Source organism: Lutra lutra, chromosome 13 (assembly GCF_902655055.1).
Source record: "Lutra lutra chromosome 13, mLutLut1.2, whole genome shotgun sequence".
Taxonomy (NCBI): domain Eukaryota; kingdom Metazoa; phylum Chordata; class Mammalia; order Carnivora; family Mustelidae; genus Lutra; species Lutra lutra.
In genome coordinates, this window is record NC_062290.1 from 11,384,393 (window position 1) to 11,404,297 (window position 19,905).

General features: G+C 46.4%; 1 protein-coding gene across 2 annotated transcripts in view; it reads left to right on the plus strand.

Moving 5' to 3' along the window:
* Nucleotides 1-19,905, plus strand: part of ENTREP1 (endosomal transmembrane epsin interactor 1) — a 61,897-nt gene that overhangs the window by 34,378 nt on the left and 7,614 nt on the right. For both annotated transcript variants that reach the window (XM_047700379.1, XM_047700378.1), the window contains exons 3-8: nucleotides 2,870-2,980; nucleotides 10,363-10,491; nucleotides 12,287-12,394; nucleotides 12,484-12,617; nucleotides 18,518-18,647; nucleotides 18,814-18,892. In XM_047700379.1, coding sequence (XP_047556335.1) covers nucleotides 2,870-2,980; nucleotides 10,363-10,491; nucleotides 12,287-12,394; nucleotides 12,484-12,617; nucleotides 18,518-18,647; nucleotides 18,814-18,892 — 691 coding nt within the window. The remainder of the gene's footprint in view (nucleotides 1-2,869; nucleotides 2,981-10,362; nucleotides 10,492-12,286; nucleotides 12,395-12,483; nucleotides 12,618-18,517; nucleotides 18,648-18,813; nucleotides 18,893-19,905) is intronic.

The window sequence follows — 19,905 nt, forward strand, 5'->3', positions numbered from 1 at the left end:
GTTTGAACTGCATGGGTCCACTTATATGCAGATTCTTTCTTTTTTCTTTTTCTTTTTTAGATTTATTTGAGAGAGAAAGAGCACACAGAGGGAGAAGGAAAAGTAGACTCCCCACTCATCAGGGAGCCCGATGCAGGGCTCCATCCTAGGACCCTGGGATCATGACCCAAGCCAAAGGCAGATGGTCAACTGACTGAGCCACTCAGGCACCCCCAGATTTTGTTTCTAATAAATATAGTACAGAATTGTAAATATTTTCTCTCCCTTATGATTGTCTTAATAACATGTTCTTTTCTCAAGCTTCCTTTCTTGTAAGAATGTAGTATATAACACATATAACAAGCAATATATGTGTTAACTGACTCTGTTATTGGCGAGGCTTCTGGTCAATAGTAGGCTATTAATAGTTAAGTTTATGGACATTCGGAAGTCATATTCTGATTTTGTACTGCATGCCGGGGTTCAGGGTTAGCACCCCTGAGCCCTGCATTGTACAAGGGTCAACAGTATTTGGAATCCTTTGGCAAGGAAATTTACATTTAGTTTTTAAGAAGTGGCAGCACCATTTTATATTCAAGACAAGCAACACGGGAGAGTCTGTGTGCTCCTCGTCCTCGCCAACAATGACAATGACAATGCTTGTCATTCTTTCTAAGTTTAATCATTCTAGTTGATGTGAAGTGGTATCTCACTGTGGTTTTAATTTGCATTCATGATGACTAATGATTTTGAGTAACTTTTCGTGGGCTTATCAACCATTCCTATGTCTTCCTTTGTGAAATATCTAAGTCTTTTGCCCGATTTTGTGTTGTCTGTTTTTTATTATTATTGAATTGAGGAGTTATATCTATATCCTGGATAAAGGTTCTTTGTTTAATACATGCATGAAATGTTTTCTCCCAGTCTGTGGCTTGCCTACTGGTTTTCTTAACAGTGTCATTTGATGAGCTGGATTGAAGATTTTATTTTATTTATTTATTTTTTAAACTTTTTTTTTTTAAGATTTTATTTATTTGACAGAGAGAGATCACAAGTTGGCAGAGAGGCAGGCAGAGGGGGAGGGGGAAGTAGGCTCCCTGCTGAGCAGAGAGCCTGATTCGGGGCTCGATCTCAGGACCCTGGGATCATGACCTGAGCTGAAGGCAGAGGCTTAACCCACTGAGCCACCCGGGCGCCCCGTGGATTGAAGATTTTAATAAACAGATTTGGGGACCTGTGCTGGAAGTAATGAACCCTCACTCTTTCTATATCTGATGCTGCTAATCACTAGTTATGAAGACTTTAATTTATTTATTTATAAAAGATTATTTGAGAGAGAGAGAGAGAGAGAGCGAGCACATGGGGGAAGGGCAGAAGGAGAGGGACAAGCAGACTCTGAGTTGGGCACAGAGCCCCATATGGGTCTTGATCTCAAGACCCTGAGATCATGACCTGAGCTGAAACCAAGAGTTGCGCTGAACTGACTGAGCCACCAGGTGCCCCATAGTTATGAAGATTTGTGATGTGCTGGTGGGCATAAGGATTATAACCATGCCTTCTTTTCAAGGCATCTGATGTTGCATGAAAAGATAATTTTCAAAGGAAAGTTAGACTTCCCCATAATAACAATAACTATGTTACTGGGTGTGAAGATTCCAGATGTATTAGGTGTCTTTGAGTAGCTGCTGCGGGTGCATTGGAGAAGCCCAGGTGAGAAGATCATGTTCTGTCCTTGGCCAACTGGGCTTCCTCATTTTCCAAAGCTTTGGCATGATAATGACTGACATTGTGCCTGGGGGAGAGGGGTGGCTATACTTGCTCCTGACCCAGTTAAGCCCCACAGACACTGACAAATCATGAGAAATAGTAACACAGCAGCTGCGGCCGGCAGTTCCCCCAAGATTTGATGACAGCACGCATAGCCCTTTTAGAGATCAACAAAACAAGGAGAGGAGCAGAGGTCAGACTACTCCTGGAGAGGCAGAAAGAATTCCTCTTAGGAAAAAAAATCATGTGATATTAAATATTGACTCATAACATGGGTTTAGGGGAGATGCTTTCAAGCTTCTTGGAATACCACAACACACAGCAGGCTTTCCGAACTAGAGTTCACGTGAGAACTCACTTCCCAGCCAACTCTGGCATTTGCTATCTGGACTGATGCTGGGTGCCAACGCTGATCATCATTAGCTCCAATCCTTTCTATTTGCGATGAGATTTGATTTTGATCATAAATATAGTCCTCAAGTTGAAAAGCTATAGCAGTCTCTAATTGGCACTAAGTAAAATCTGGCCTCTTGGTTGATTGCTGTCAATTCTGAATTATTTAGTGTAACATATGGAACATTTAGCTTTGGAGAAAAGTACATAGAAGATCACTGTAGACTTATTTTTTAGTACCTACACTGTTTGGAACTGAGAAAAGACTTACTTTTGTTTTTACTTCTGGCCAGTAAGGGCTCTGAGTGCTCCAACTTTCCTGGGTTCTAGTAGAACATGCTAGAATTCTCCATTTATCTACTTACCAATTCATCCTGCAAAACTCAGAAAAAAATAACAAGGGCTCAAGGAGGAATTGGCCATGGCTTTAATGCAATGAACAGATCAGATCTAGGGAGTCAGAACTTCCTTAGATGCAGAGCGAGGCAAAAAAAATGAGGGTCTTGAAATTATTGACAAGACTTGAGAGTCAGTAGTCCTCCTCAACACAGTTTTAAAGTTTTACAACATGAGCAAAATGTTGGTACATGAATAACATGGTTCTGACTTAAAAAAAAAAATGTGTGTCCTCTAGGAAGAGAATATGAATTTTATTTATTTATTTTTACTCAGATAAAACTCTGAATTTAGCTACTGTCTTTTCTAACGGCCTCTTTTCCTGCCACTTCAGGTGAATCTCTTTGTGCTGCTCTCCGTGGTGTGTGTCCTCTTAAATCTGGCTGGATTTATCCTCGGATGCCAGGGCGCCCAGTTTGTGTCCAGCGTGCCCAGGTGTGATCTGGTAAGTCGTCCTAAACCATCGCTGTGCACCTGCTCAGACCCTGGCTTTCCTGGGGGCGGGGGGGGGCGGTGGGCAGCGTGTGTCCCGCAGCAGCCACGAGGGAAGCCTGCTCTTTGTTTCGTTTTCCCACTTGCCCTGGCTGAATTCAGGCATTTTGTTTCCAAAGCAGGGACCAGCTAGCCGAGCCCCAGAGCCACAGTAAGATGCCTGTGTCGTTAGTTAGTTAGGGAATGGCTCGGTCTCCTCCAAAGGGGGAAAGTGGAGGTGATCTGAATACAGGAGAGCAGTCCTGTCTCGGAAACTTCTGGAGGCCGGCTGTGTTTCAGAGTTTTCCCGATTTTTGAGAAGATGAACCTGATGCAGACACGACTTAACGCTGTAGCACCCCCCGCACCCCCTCCCCCCAGACTTTGGGGCAACAGGCTGTCAGCACAATGTCTGGTTTTCGGGGCTTATTGAATTTCAGTATTGTGGAGAAGAGATTGTGGACCTGCAAAATCTCTGATATTTTCTTTTAATTTTTGATTGTGGCAAAATGCATGTGGTTGCATAAAATGTACCGTCTTAATTTTTCAGAGTTTAGTTCAGTGGTTGAAGCACATACACATTGTTGTGCAGCCGATCTCGGGAACATTTTTTCTGTTGCCAAACTGAAACTCTGAACCTATTAAACAGCTCCCTCGCTCTCCGGGGCCTCCCCCTGCCCTTCCCACCCCAGTCCTGCCTCTGGCAACCATAATATTCCACTGCACACACATACCTATGATTCTTTTAACCACAAAAATAGTCAAGTGCCATAAAAATGGGCATACAAATATCTCTTTGAGACCTTGCTTTCAGTTCTTTTGGGTGTATACCCAATTGCTGGCCAACTTTGGACTATTGAAAACGACTTCTCAGTGACACATATTTCCCTGTGGCCCAAAGCGCAGGGACTGGAGTCTTGAGAAGCTATAGTCTGTCTCAGCTACTTGGGACTTGGTGACAAGGCAGTGTGGCCCCTTAGAAACCACGAGGATTCTGCTGGAGGGGGGGCCGCATTTCTCAAAACACTGATAAAGCCCCGGCCTTCCCCGATGGGCAGACTCAGGGATTCACCACAAACCTGGTGCTCTCTCTGCACACTCCTTCACAAGTTTTCCGATTTTGTCACACTGTTGTTTAATGAGCTTCCGTCACGGGATCCCAGGCTCACAGCCTTTTCTGGTTTTATAGGCCCTGTGCAATTCACCCTCATCTTGCCAGCTCCTGGAGGCAGCTCGCACTGCCTGTCCTTGCTCCAAAGACCGCCTGGCATGGCCCTATTTTCTTACTTTTAACAACACCATCTCTCCCTGCAAATTCCCTATTTCTCAGTCCTTGTTCCTCCAAATATCAGTCCTTTACAGCTCCATCCAAAGATTAACTCCTTCAGGAGACAGTCCCTGAACCCCTAGGAAAGATAATCTTCCAGAGTGTCCTACATGTCCACCTCTCAGGCATATATCCTTTTCGGTTTTTTGGACCAGAGATCTCCATACACCTGTCTCCTCCCTTCTTCCAAGCTGGGATCTCCCCAAGGGCAATGTCAGCTTCTCTATTAATTTGGGAGTTCTCAGTGGTCCCCTGAGCTGCCTCCCACTCCTTCACAGACAGAGTTCCCAGGAATGAAACAAAACGTTGAGCCAAGCTTGGTTTTCCAATTACTCATCACACAGCCAATTAGAAGGGGCAAAGAGGCCAGACCCAGGCTGAAAGTGAAAAGTTGCCCTATCTGGAAAGATAGTTTGGCAAAACTGTAGCTCCTCTTATGTCAAGACACTGATTAGAGAGGCTGCTGAGAGTAGAAAGGAAAGTCAGACCTCGTTCCTGACCTAGAAGTTTATGATGTGAAGCGGAACGGGACAAGCACGGCGAACGCTTGAGTGGTGTTTGCAGAGGGAATGGATACGTGTCCAGTGGCAGGTAGATCCGCCAGGTCTGGCCTTCAGAGGGAGACAGCGCCTGGGGCATGCAGAGAAAGAAGGGCTTGTATCCGGGCAAAGATAAGGAATATAGGTATGTGATGTGGACCTTGAGTGATGAATAGATAATGAGAGTGGGTAGAGCCTGAGAGAGGAGAGGACTCAGAGGGCAGTAGTGGAAAGGGAGCTTTGGTAGCTCTTGGAAAAGCAGAAGCCAGATTGCGAGGGGTCAAAGATAAATTTAATGGACTTTCCTGAGAAATTCTGTGGTTCTCTATCCTGGATACCCATTAGACTCACTTGAGGGGACTTTGTAAAGAATCCTCTAACTGGGTGGAGCCCCATTCCCAAAGATTCTCCATTGGCCTAGAGAGGGGGAGGGGTCTAGGCATCCTTATCTTTTTATATTTTAAGTGTATTTTTATTTATTTATTTTATTTTTTAAAAGATTTTTATTTATTTATTTGATAGAGAGATCAGAAGTAGCCAGAGAGGCAGGCAGACAGAGAGGGGGGAAGCAGGCTCCCTGCTGAGCAGAGAACACAATGCGGGACTCGATCCCAGGATCCTGAGATCATGACCTGAGCTGAAGGCAGAGGCTCAACCCACTGAGCTACCCTGGCTCCCTTTAAGTGTATTTTTAATTAAACATTTATCCTCACCATACAAACCCACTCTGTGATTGTATCTGATTATAAAACTGTAAAAATTCGGACAAGTCATAAACATATAGGAAAGAACTTAAAAATCACTTGAAATTTCACTCTTCTGGGTAAGCGCGATTAACTGTTTGGCAGATTTTTGGGGCACGTCTTTATATACATAAAAACACAATTTCCATCAGTGGGACCGTATCATAATTGTTGTTTTCCATTAGGGAGGCTGTTTGACCAATGAAATCTTTCTGGGGAAGGGGACACTCTTCCTCATTCCCTCCCCACCATGCTAGTTACCCCAAATTCTTGCTAATAACTGGGGGTCTCCCTCCATGTGTTCAGATGATCTCACCTAAACAGGCGGTGGACCTAATTGCTATTTCTTTTCCAAAAATGGGACATATTGTACCCACCCCCCCCCACACTGTGTTTCTCACTTACAGATCTAACACTCTTTGCTTTGAACAGGTTGGCTCTCTATTGCCTTGTTGTCTGGGGTGGTTTGGGTTTTGGCTGATAAAAACAATCTAGCCACCCTTACCCTCCTGCACAAGCCCTTCCCAGGTCAGAGAGCGTTCCTGGTGGGGAAGGTATAGTTTTTCTTCCGTTTGTCTCATTTCTTTAAAAATTACACATTCAATCCTTTGGCGGCTCCGTCCATTCTTTAAAATGGAGTTAAAATTTACACTGAAATGCACAGATCTTAAGTGTATAGTTCACTGAGTTTTGACCAATGTATACATTCATCTTGACCAATGTATACATTCATGTATATTCCCCGGACAAGAGCTAGAACCTTCATCTGGCCAGTTCTTGCGTTTCACCCAAATGGAATACTCGGGTATGTGCCTTTTTGTCTCTGTCTTATTTTGCTCAGCATAACAGTTTGGAGATCCGGCCATGATTTTGTGTTGTGTCTGTTGCTTTTTTTTTTTTTTTTTTTTTTACATTAGGATTTCATTGTATAAAAATATCACAGTTTGCTGAATCCACTCTCCTGCTGATGGACATTCCCATTGTTTCCAGTTTGGGGTTATTATGAACAGAGCTCTTGTAAACATTTTTGCGGAGTTGTGGTTTTTCCTGTGGGCCCATTCTCGTTTCTCTTGAGTAAATAAGGGGGTGTGGATTTGCTCGGTCCCGTGGTAAACTTAAGTCTGTATAACTTTATAAGAAACTGCTAAACAGTTTCCCGGCGTGCTTGGGGAATAAGGATTTTTAACTTAAGGTATACAGCCAGTTCCTTTATTAAAGGGTTCAACTTAACGTTTCTACCGGTGACTCTCCGCCAGCTACAAGCGTTTCTCTCTACTGTTTGTCAGTCTGATGGTGGCCGTGTGAGAACTCCTCGTCAAGTCAGCTTGCAGTCCCCTGGTTGCGAGAGAAGGTGTCCTCCTTTGTAAAAGGCTTCCTAGAAGATGCTCAAGAGCAGCCCGTGTTGAGAACCATAATCTTGGTGATGAGGAGAGAGATGGAGGGTCTGATGGTGTCAGGGAACAGCATCAAGGTCGAAGCGTGGATGGTTTTCTTTTTTAAAGATTTTATTTATTTATTTGACACACAGAGAGAGATCACAGGTAGGCAGAGAGGCAGGCAGAGAGAGAGGAGGAAGCAGGCTCCCCGGTGAGCAGAGAGCCTGATGCGGGGCTCGATCCCAGGACCTTGGGATCATGACCTGAGCCAAAGGCAGAGGCTTAACTCACTGAGCCACCCAGGCGCCCCAACATGGATGGTTTTCGTGTAGAGGCTTGCACAGGGATGTTCGTGGATGCTTAAAGAGATCAAAGAGAAGCTGGAACAACTTTGCAGAAATATTGGGGCAGAGCCAAGATGAAGAAGGGAGGGGAAGGGTCAGGAACAGAAAGAACAAGAAATCCAAAAACGCTACGTCGCCTCGTACCTTTTAGTGCACAGACTCAGGGCTGCCATGTCAGCTGGGCCCAGCCACTAATACTCATTTTTATTTGGGTAATGATTAAATTTTCCAAAAGCCGTGTGTGAAGAGATTAACCTTCACCCATCTGGAAAATTGTTGCATCCGGACCAGCTCACCCCGAGGTTCCGGATAGCTGAGGTTTCCGGATACATACAAGTCTGGTTATGTTTAAGTAATACCAGCACGTGTGTGCAGCCCACGCCGGTCTGTCTTCTCTCTTCACTGGACGCCGTGGATCAAGAATGGACTCGAGTGGGAGGGGAGTGCTTTGTAAGACAATACCGGGTATCACCTGCGGGAGGCCGAATCCGTAGGTGAGATTCTGAAGCTGACCTAAGTACAAGAACTGGAAACCCGCAGGGTATGGTGTTGAGAAGAGTGAGTGTGGTTGGCGTTTGGGAAGAAGGGGGCCTTGGGTACATGAGCAGAATGTAGCAACTGAATGACGGCTTATTTGTAACTACCAGACAGTACTGCTGCTGTTAAATCAGGGAGCTCTCAGCTGGGCTCAAAGGAAGAAGCCCATTAGGAGTAACCCGTACCTGCTAAATTTAGCCCATTAGTAAGGACTATTAGTAAGGACTATTATTAATTCATACAAGAGGGGCTAAGAGAAAGCCCAAGAGGAAATAAAATCCACCCCCCCCCCCCCCACTGCACACCCCACCCCCGCACACCTCACCCTTGCCCAGACCCTGGCTAGAGAAATCCTGTGTGAATGGCCACAGTAGTTTTCCCTTAGAAAGTAAAAATCGAATGTAGATTTTAGCAGCAGGGGGCGCCTTCAAAAATGTGAGACAGGGGGTGCCTGGGTGGCCTCTGCCTTCGGCTCAGGTCGTGGTCTCAGGATCCTGGGATCGAGCCCCGTGTGGGGCTCTCTGCTCAGCAGGGAGCCTGCTTCCCTTCCTCTCTCTCTCTCTGCCTGCCTCTCTGCCTACTTGTGATCTCTGTCAAATAACTAAATAAAATCTTTTAAAAAAAAATGTGAGACAGTGGAAGAAAAATCCAAACACAGTCTTTTGCTTTTGTGTGTGTCTGGGGGTCGGTGTGTGGATTTAGGTGTGGGGACATTATGGAGATAACAGTGTCTGTGGGCAAACCAGGAAAGGACAGAAACCAAGTGGAAAGGAAAGGGCAGAGAAGGAGTCCACGGAGGTAACTCTAGTAGTTCTGGTGTCAGAGGCAGTATTTATATCAAGATCTGGGCATCGGTGTTTGATATAATAATGTATCCCCTTTCAACGTGGTTTGGGGACAGAGAATAAAAAATCTTATAGAATCCGTGGAGTTTTGGAAGAGGCAAAACTAATCCTTGTGGAAAAAAACAAAGCAGTGTTTGCCTGTAAGAGGGTGGGGGCAGGGATTAATGGGGAAGGACATGGTGGAATTTTCTCTGGTGATACTATGTTCTGTATGTTGGTAAGGTTGGTAAGGCTTAGCACAGGGGTATGCATTGCTTAAAATTCTGCAAATAGTATGCTCAAGATTTGTGTATGTAAATTTGTGTGTGTGTGTGTGTGTGTGTGTGTGTTTAAGTTTCACATCCAAAGAAAGAGAAACCCATACCCCAACACATGTGTAATATTTAGTGGAAATTTTTCCCTTCACTCCCTAATCAACATATTATAAAGAACTATATTTTCTCTTAATATGGAAAAACACCGTAAATTTTTGACTAGAGGGTAACTAGAGGGTAAGTTTGGTTAGAAGATAAGAATCTTTTTTTTTAAATTATTTTTTTATTAGCATATAATGTATTATTGGCCCCAGGGGTACAGATCTGTGAATCGCCAGGTTTACACACTTCATAGCACATACCTTCCCCAATGTCATAACCCCCCCCCCCGCAAAGAAGCTAAGAATCTTCCTTCAATAAGAAAAAAGACTCTTTCTTTCCTCTTAAGTAACTCAAACACTGTAGATGTTCAGTTATTCTTAAAGATTCCTGAAGAATTTTGCAGCTAGTGACGTCAAAGCTGCCTCCTTAACAAATATGAGAAGGGCATGGCTTTCCCTTTTAGCCACACTAGAATAGCCAACTCCGACGAGAGGCAAAGCAAATAAAAATGAACATCTGCTCCCAAATTATGGGTGTTCATTAGCCAAAACCAGGTGTTGCGTATTTTCACAACTTGATTCAAGGGAACCTTCGAAACGTGGCTAAAAGTTTGCAAAACATTTCATTACAAAATATGAGATACTCATGACTTATCACTTCAGATCTGGGACCACATTGAAGATGTCCAGCTGAGAGATCTCCTTAAGCCTACACGGTTTAGGGCTACTGTTTGCCCAATACACCCTGTGTTTCCCACAGGCACATGGGAGCTCGAACTTCTCACCCTCTCGGAGTTAGGTAGATAGGGCCATAGGATTCACTTTGGCAATAAAATGGGAGCTAAAGGGATAAGCGTCATTTGCAAGAGGAAGACTTAAGCTAGAGTTACAAGATTAAGCAAATACAAACACAAATCTGGGTTTCAAATAAACAGCTAATAGTTTTCTAACTGGGTGTCTCATATTTTATCCAGCAGCCCTACTTTAAGCGCCAAGGTGCATTTTATCATGTGCTCTCTACCTCTCTGGCATAACGATCATTAATCCTAAAACGGTGTGTGCTTCATCAGCCTGGGTTCCTAAGGGACAAAGATGAGCAGAGCCCCTGCTAACGTGCACTGGCCATTAGTGTGTTCAGAAAATAACCTTGTCCTTACGATGGCATACCAAAGCCTGTCCTGATGGATCCAGACACCGCCATATCTCATTCTGCAGGGTTAGTGCTCCCATGGGTAGCCTGTATATTTATTCTCAGTAATTAAATTATGGTTCTGCCTTTCCCTCCTTAAGGTGGACTTAGGTGAAGGCAAGATTTGCTTCTGCTGTGAAGAATTTCAACCAGCCAAATGCACAGACAAAGAAAATGCCTTGAAACTCTTTCCGGTTCAGCCTTGTAGTGCTGTTCACCTTCTGCTTAAGGTACGGTGAACGGACCCCACCCCCATCAGTAGTACTCCCTGGAGCCCTCAGAGGAGGCAGAGCTACTTGAAATATTCCTACTCTGTTACCTCTTCACACGACGGTGCTGCTGAAAGCAGCCGACCCTCGTCAGCGACCCAGAGACAGGAGTGACTTCAGGAAGAAGCACAGATGATTGTGTGACCCTTAAATGATGACGGCTGGTTTGCTTTGTGTTCAAGAATTACAAGATAGCAAAAGACAGTAAAGGAGCCTAAACATGTAATACGTGTATAGGTACATTGATGTACATGTGTATCCGTACATATGCAGGCACAGTGTAGGTACACACAGCTGATGCAGCTTTTAGCAAAACCTTACCTTGAATTTTTAAAGAAGGCTTTGCACCCACTCGGGGCTTGAACTCATGACCCTGAGATTAAGAGTTGCGTGCTCTACTGACTGAGCCAGCCAGGCGCCCCTGTTTTGGGCAAAACCTTTGAACTGCATGCCCATCTGTCCTTGTTCTGATGCTCCTTTGTTGGCTCTGTGGACGCCCATGGGCGTTGGATGCTGGTGAGCCAAGACACAGAGACCTAGGAGAGATATAGGTTAGAAAATGCAAGGGAAATCCATGCACCTTGCCTCTTGTTTCATGAGCACAACTATAATAATCGAGAGGTTAAAAATAAATGGTAGCAGTTGCAGAGAAGGAAAAAATTACCTTTTAGTAGGGAATTGGATCCAAGTTGAGTCCAGACTTATGGCTCGGCTCTTGGCTCGTTAGCCCAGTGAGTGACAAGCTCAGCTGGTGAACCCCGAGGTATTAGCTTTTGGATAATCCCTCGCTGAGGGCTTTTTCCAGATCTTTGTTTGGGATTTGTTTTCTTTTTCGAAGGAGGAATCTCACGGCTGCCAGCTCTCTGAATTGTGTAGAATGTGAAAGTGGCCTCCTTTCTTCGGCTTCTGGATTTCTGGTAGCTGAGTCACCCCCAAACTTTCTGTGAGCCAGGACCCCTCTTGGGGAAAGCCTCCCTGGGGAGCCAGGCAACCGAAACTTTTGGAAGTGCCTTTACGGCTATTTTGAGATGTGGGTTTGGAGAAGAGACGCCCTTTTTACACTCTGGCTGGCCTGCCCGCATCCCCCCAACACTGTCGTAGTTGGGTGCCCAGGGGAGCTCGGCCAGTCGCTCCTGAAATAGAATCCGTGGCTTCAATCAAACAGCAGGTCGTTGCGGTGGGAGGCGATGGGAGTGGGAGGCCGGGGACACCAACTTCAGAGGAGACACTCATTGCTCTCCTGGAAGGAACATCTCCAGACAACAGTGTGGTGCTGGCAAAAAGAAAATTTGTAATACCAGGGCTTTCTGGGACAGGAAGCCTCTAAGATAAATTTTTAAAATTAAAATACATGACTGCACGAGAGCCGTATCAATTAACTGGTATTTCTTTGGCACTTACCATGAACCAGACATCAAAGTGCTTGGCATGTGTTTCCCCACCAGAATAGCCTTACTGAGACATCATTATTATTATTTAAAGAAGTTTTTTTGGGCGCCTGGGTGGCTCAGTGGATTATAGTCTCTGCTTTTGGCTCAGGCTATGATCCCAGGGTCTTTGGATTGAGCCCCGCATCGGGCACTTTGCTCAGTAGGGAGCCTCCTTGCCCGCTTTCTCTCTGCCTGTCTCTCTGCCTACTTGTGATCTGTCAAATAAATAAATAAAATCTTTAAAAAAAAAAAAAAAAGGAGTTTTTCTACTGCCTTCTGGTCATCAGCTTCCATGGCTGATGCTACTGTTTCCTCCCTCGTTCTAGAAAGTCCTTTTCGCCCTGTGTGCCTTGAACGCCCTGACCACCACCGTCTGCTTGGTGGCAGCCGCCCTTCGCTACCTCCAGATGTTTGCAGCCAGAAGAGCCTGCATCGTAAGTCCGCACGCGGCGGCGCCATGACCGTGTCCCACGGAGCCCTTGTCGTGCAGCCTGTTGACTAACCAGGGTGCTCGTTTCATCAGGACGAATCTCAGATTTCTGCCGAGGACGTGGAAGAACACGGACGGATCCCAGACCCCGAGGACTTCGTGCCGCCGGTGCCCCCCCCTTCCTATTTCGCCACGTTTTACTCGTGCACGCCCCGGGTGAACCGCAGGTAGGCTTCCTCTGTGCCCCCGCCCCGGCTCTGCCTGAGGTGCCCTCGGTTTGGAAGACGGAAAAGTTTCCAGGATTCATGACATGAGCTCACTGCTCTCCAGAATGTAGACAGATGGTGTTATTTTTCAGGATTTTCTTTCTCTTTCTCCCTCTCCCCTCCCCCCCCCTTTTTTTTAAGTAGGCTTCCTGCCCAATGTGGGGCTTGAACTCAAGACCCTGAGATCGAGCCTCTTGTGTGCTATACGGCTGAGCGAGCCAGGTGCCCCCTTTCAGGATTCTCTATCCCCTTCCCCCACCCTGCTCTTTTGTCTGATAAACAGCAGGAAACCAAAAAAAAGTCCCACCTTGACCTAAGGATATACTTTTTCCATTTCAATTAGCTTCCCAGGAAAACTGACACCCAGTGAGACAGCCGCTGTCATGTGACTTGATTGAGTGCTGAGGTTGCCCTGGAAACGCGCTGAGGCCAAATCGATGTTCATTATAACACCATCAGCGGGTCCCCAAATCATGACATTCTTCCCAGCCATTAAGCAGAGATTAATTATTCATGACTTCTCCCTGGTCTAGAAAAAATAGACACCACGCTTATTTGCTTTCTCAAATTCTAGCTCAAAATCTATGGTTTGCTTCTTAAATTTCAGAAATGACTGTCCGCAGAGGGAAATGCTGCATGCACTCGTCTGGCTGTTACGGACTTCTAGAATAGTACCTCTCTAAAGAATGACTTTGTTTATTCATTCAACAAACATTTAATCAGTCCTCTGCCACTTATTAGTCACCCTGCTGGGTTGGTGACCTTCCAGATGACTTAGACCCACCTCCTTCCCCTCTCAGGGGACTCACAGTCTAGGTCGTGACAGATGAGTGTTGCAAGGATCCTAATAATTCTCAAAAAAGAGATTTTGAGTGCCCCGAGGAGGACCACCTAACCCAGGATGGCAAATGGGCTGCAGAGGGCTTTGGAGAAAGAGTCAGCCAGTCAGGGTTGGCTTCGTGGGTGAAATGATCTTAAGCCGAATCTCAAGGATCAGCAAACCTTAAGCTTCCAAAAGAAAATCTTTGAATTCTGTAAGAAAGACTCGTGTCTTTAGCTTGAGATTCAGAGGGCCAGGAATTTCTACTTTTAAGCCCCAAGGTTGACGTGGAGAGTCGTCAGACAAATGTGGTGCCGGCCTTGGGGTTTTGGAAATCGGCTTTCTAGCGCTCAGGGCAGCCACCTATGGCTTTGAACCAAGTCACCAGCGTGAGCTACCGCCCAGACACTGTTAACATTCTTTTCCAGGAATGACCCCCCAACTTGTTGCTCAGAGTCCTGCCTACACCCCACCTCCAAGCCCTCCCCTCCTTGCCCACCTAAGCAAGGCCTGAGAAGGCCACAAAGCTGGAGGGGTGCCCATGGATGCACGGGAAATTCAGCCTCCCAGTTGTGCAGGGGGCAGTATATTGGAATTTCGAAGCTGGGCGGCGGGGGGCTAGGATGACTTTTGTAGTGTATTAGGAAATGAGGCAGAAATTACAGAGGCCAGAGAGACGTACTGGTGTGCTGACGGACACGCTTGCTCATACCTTAGGCCAGTCTCAGGCTGTGTGCAGAGGGACATGCTGGAAGGCAGTTTTAAAAAAAAAATGCCTGTTATTTTGTGGTTGGGAAGAGAAATGCCCTCTTAGAGACGGAGAATTAATTGGCTCTCTGAGATTGGAGGTGAGCCCTTGGTTGACCTAAGAGGAGGCAACAGACAGATTTAATTTCCTGCAGTGGCAGAAAGGGAAAGTGACTCATGCGGGTGTAGGAGTTGTGCTGTCCGGCAGCATGTCCTACGGACCGACCCTCCCCCGCCTGCCCTTCTCTCTTCTGTTTCCCTTCTCAGTTCCTCCATAGTAACACTCACCAGTGTGGGTATTTCCACTCTTGGGGGTGTGGGTGCATCGCTGGGTTCACCCCTCTGAGTCCTGAGACCGCCCCTGGCCAGACCCAGACAAGCTTCTCACCAAGGGCTTTACCATTCAGAACTGTCCAGAAGGAACATGGGGGAGGATGTTAAAGCAGTACATCCCTGCGGGAAAGAAGACGCTGCTAGGCCTAAAATATATACTTTTTTTTTTTTTTTTTAATTTATTTGAGAGAGAGAGAGAGAAGAGGTCACAAGTAGGCAGGGAGGCAGGCAGAGAGAGAGGGGGAAGCAGGCTCCCTGCTGAGCAGAGAGCCCGATGCGGGACTCGATCCCAGGACCCTGAGATCATGACCCAGGCCGAAGGCAGAGGCTTAAGCCACTGAGCCACCCAGGCGCCCCCTAAAATATATACTTTATATACTATACTATATACTGTGCGTGGAGGCCTAGATCCCATCTCCAGTGGGCAAACAGCCCCATTTTCTGAAATTCTCCCAATACCAGAGGACGGTCCACTGTTAAAATGGCTACATTTATTCACCTTTCGATACATATTGTAGCAAAGGTATTTTTGTTTTTGACTCACTTTGCTAGATTTTTCCATATCCACTTTAAAGACACCAACTGACACCAGGTGGTGGTTTTCCTTTATAAGCAGGCAGGCAGGAATCATCACCAATGTTTTCTTTAACATTTCCACAACCGGTTACGAGAAGAGTCTTCACGTAATGCAAGCTCCCTGTTTCCTGCAAGGTATCACGACCTCTCAGAGAGGTTTATTTATTTACCTTCTATAAATACAACCCCTTCATGCCCTGGCCCCTGCTAGAGAAAGGACTTCTCAGATTACTGCCAGAAACAGAAACCTGATTGCAGTGAAGGTTTCTGCCCAAAGATGGGTTTCTGCCTCGGGACTTGATTTGTAAGGACAGTCGGGGCTGAGCTCTCCTCCTCCACGACCCCAGAGACTCTCCCACCCCGCCCACATCCTCAGAAATCAGTTGGAGCTGGGATCGAAAAGGAGAGCCTCCCACCTGCTCCGTGACTGGGGACCTGGTTGGACCGTGGGGACGTAACGTGTTACAGAACGCGGAGTATGATGGCAAACTGAACACAGGCATCTGTTCCCCGGTGGTGAACCTAATAAACTCATTCCCTTTCCTCGTGAGGTTCAAAACCCAAAGTCAGGGGGAGCCAGGGTCTGCTGGAGGGTGACTGTGTGCCCAGTGCGCCCCTTCCCCAGCAGCCCTCACCGCCAGCCCCGGACGCAAGGGAGGACCACTCTTTGGTCGTATTAGTTGCTGTATCCCCCTCTCAGGAGTTCTCAAAGCCTGGTTGTCACCTTAGCAGAACTCATTTGGTGTGCTCTGTGTGGGTTTCCTGTCCGTACTCAGTGCTCACGAGCATGAACCAGTGAAGGCTTCCTGGACAGTTTCGGGTGAGCTTGAAGGAGCCCAGGCTCTGGGTTCTCTTGCCAGGGTGACCCTGGGCCCGGCAATGGGGGTTGGGGGGTTCTCTTACCATCTCTGAAGCCCAGCTTCCTTATTCATCACATGGCCACTTAGCTGATTTTTAGGAGATAAAAATCTCTTCTTACCTGTCTGTACCCCACCACTGGCAATTAGAGCAGAATTTCTGGAAGCGAGGCCTGGGCCTCCCATAGTCTGCAAACCTCCCCAAGTGGTTTCCCTGGGTGATTCTACTCCCTAGTTAGGGTTGGGGGCCATAAGGGACCAGGGATTTCATAGTGCACCGATTTCACCCTACAGATCCCTACGTACCGAACAGATGTAAATAAGAACTGCTTCATAGGAAAGGAAACTTCCTTTTCTTTTCTAGAAGCATCTTCTGTCACACAGAGGCTTTCTTGGTCATCACAGTAACCACCATAAGAAGCCGTTCATTGGGGTCGATTTAAAGAAAATGTGTCCCCTTCCCCCCGCTTCTTTTTTTTTTTTTTTTTTTTTTAAATATTTGAGTTTTGAGAGCTATGCCTCCGTCTAGTTTTTTTTTTTTTTTTTTTTTTTAAGATTTTATTTATTTATTTGACAGAGAGAGATCACAAGCAGGCAGAGAGACAGGAGGAAGCAGGCTCCCTGCTGAGCAGAGAGCCCGATGCAGGACTCGATCCCAGGACTCCGAGCTCATGACCTGAGCCGAAGGCAGCGGCTTAACCCACTGAGCCACCCAGGCGCCCCTTCCCCCCGCTTCTTAAAGGGATTCCATGGTCATTTAAGATCTAAAACGGAAGTCTCTTCCTCTGACCTCCTGGTCCCAAGCAAACCCTCTCTTCTCTGAGAACATAGCCATTGGGTGGGGAATATCAAAGACCACCAGAGCTAACAGAGCAGCAGGCACAGCTGGGGTGTTCCTGGGGAGGACACAGCAGCGGGGAAAGGTGGGGAACTGGCTCAAGGGGGGAAGCGAGGGGATTTGAGAGCACTGGAAAGATGGCTCATGGGGTCCTGCTAATTCAGGACAGAAGCCTGGCCCTCTGGAGAGGACGGAAGGAGTCCCTAGGGCTCACTGAGTTTTATTGCAAGGAAAAAAGAACATCACATCAGTTGCATTTTTATAAATGGGCTCTGGGATGAAACGAAACAACCATGACTCCACAGAGCGCCTTTCTGAACGTGCAGCTGGCCCAGGCCATTTCACCCGTCTCCTGCAGCTCATGACCATTTTCATCGTTCGAGAATGGGCACGAAACTTCTGCTATTACCTCTTCTTTTCATTTTCCAATGCTCCATGGCCTGAGCACAGGTTTTCTGGTTTTCCTTTTACCTTTTTAAAATGGGATATAAAACTGACCTAGAACATTCTACTAGCTTCAGGGGTACAACATAATGATTCCATATTAGTGCATATTGTGGAACGATGGCCCCCGTCAGTCTAGTTAACATCCGTCCCCGCACATCGTTGCGGGATTGTTTTTCTTGTGATCAAAACTTTGAGGGTTTACTCTCTTAGCAACTTTCAAGTAGGGAATACGGTATTATTAACTGTGGTCACTGTGCTGTCTCTTACATCCCCTGGGACTGACTTATAACTGGAAGTGTGGTCAAAAGAAACAAGTTTCTGTGTATTTTAAACCACCGTTTCATAATTGAGGCTCTTTATTAGCTAGGCTGTGTGTGTGTGTGTGTGTGTGTAGTTTTCTAGGAACACAGGCAGAATATCTTGAGGTTTATTTAGTTATTTGCTACGGAGGGTCTCTCACTCACAGGACAAAAGCCCCCGTGCCTGGCTTGAAGCCGGTGCTCAACCAATGTTTGCTCGACTGACTGTATTTAGGAAGGGTCACTCTCCTTCATCCTGCTTTGTCTCTGGGCTGTGATGTTGTTCGCTTTCCTGGAAAAAAAGTAATTCAGCCCTTCAAATATTTATTTAACAAATAGGGAGTTTCTACCATGAATCAGACCCGGGTAAACCCAGGCCTTAGGTAAACCCAGGCAAGAAATCTTGTCATGTACTAATGTAAGAAATAACTGTGTTGCCCTGAGTCTCTAGTTTTGTTTTTTTCTTTCATTGAGGTGAAGTTTACATAACATGAGTTGAACCCTTTGGTTTGCCACCATTAAGTGGCATTTGGTACAATCACGGTATTAGGTAACCCCCCCATCTGCCTCTGCAGCGTGTTCATCCCCTCCAGCGAGATCTGTACCCACTCAGCGGTCACCCCCTGTTCCCCTTCCCCCAGCCACCACCCATCTGCTTTGTCTATGGATTATTGCTTGCTTTCTGGCTAGTGGCTTTAAAAGCAATGATGGCATGGCATCTTATATGTCGTCACTTGCCTAAGAAACTCTGGGCCCTCCGTCAGCTGAGATTATTCCACCTGATTCTGGGCCAGGAGACTGTCATGCAGGGGTGAGGGGTCAGGGGTCTTCTGCTCGGTCCGCCGATAGCTGTCCCGGGTCAAAGGCCGTCATCGCGCAGAAGCAAGCACCGTCAGACCCGCGGTCTGTAGACCTGCTTCCTGATGTCAAGATGCTTTCCCTAGGATGGTCGGCCCTGATGTCATTCCCCTCCCCCACATCTACGGAGCACGAATCAAAGGTGTGGAAGTGTTCTGTCCCCTGGACCCCCCGCCTCCGTACGAAGCTGTGGTGAGCCAGACGGACCAGGAGCAGGTACGGTCCACGGTTTCTCGCCAGTGCTGACCGCTGGTGGGAAGCGCAGCCTGGCGCGTGGAGAACCTTGGGACACGGGTCCTGAATGTGGTTTTAAGTCCAGTGGAGTCCAGGTGGGAGATGAGCTGAATACCCACAGATAGCCCTCTTTTCTCCTGTGATATAGGGGTCTTCATTCCACGTGCCAGGAGGATCGGAAGGTGCCTCGAGCCCTTTGGAACTGATCTGCATGCCACCGACTCAAGGTAATAAATACACGATTCCTGCCCAAACGCAGGATTCCGTAGAGTAACACATCATGAGACAATGACCTATCTATCTATCTATCTATATATATACACATATATATATAAAATTTTATTTATTTATTTGACAGACAGAGATCACAAGTAGGCAGAGAGGCATGTTGGCGGCGGGGTGGGGGGGGAAGCAGGCTCCCTGCTGAGCAGAGAGCCCAATGCAAGGCTCGATCCCAGGGCCCTGAGATCACGACCTGAGCTGAAGGCAGAGGCTTTAACCCACTGAGCCACCCAGGCACCCCATTGACCAATATATTTTATGTGGAATTTGAGAAACAGGACAGAGGATCACAGGGGAAGAGGGGAGAAAATGAATCAGGATGAAACCACAGAGGGAGACAAACCATAGGAGAGTTTTAATCTCGGGGAACACACTGAGGGTTGCTGGAGTGGAGGGAGGTGGGAGGTATGGGGTGTCTGGGGGATGGACACTGGGGAGGGTATGTGCTATGGTGAGTGCTGTGTATTGTGTAAGACTGGTGAATCACAGATCTGTACCCCTGAAACAATTAATACATTATATGTTAATAATTTTTTAAAAATGCAAAAATAAATAAGCTGGCGAAAAAATTTTTTTAAAAACTCCTGTAACAAGTCATCAAATATTCTCCAGAATATACAATAAGTATCACAGGAAATGAGAAGAAATTCCTATGAGACAAGAGAAAGCAAAAATTTAGAGTCTGGAACTTGCCTAAAACAGCACCTGCCCCGAGGTAATTTGCTAATAGTAAAACCCTAAGGCCTTGACAGTTTTTTCCCCTTCATGTGTTTTCATCAGTCTTATTGTGGAATAATTTAAATACAATCACACTCATTGAAAAAAAAAATAATGACCTATATATTTTGTTGGAGGTCAGATATCTTGCAGCCAATGGTTCAAATTACATCCTTCTTTGGGTGCCTGGATGGCTCAGTGGGTTAAATGTCTGCCTTCAGCTCAGGTCATGATCTCAGCG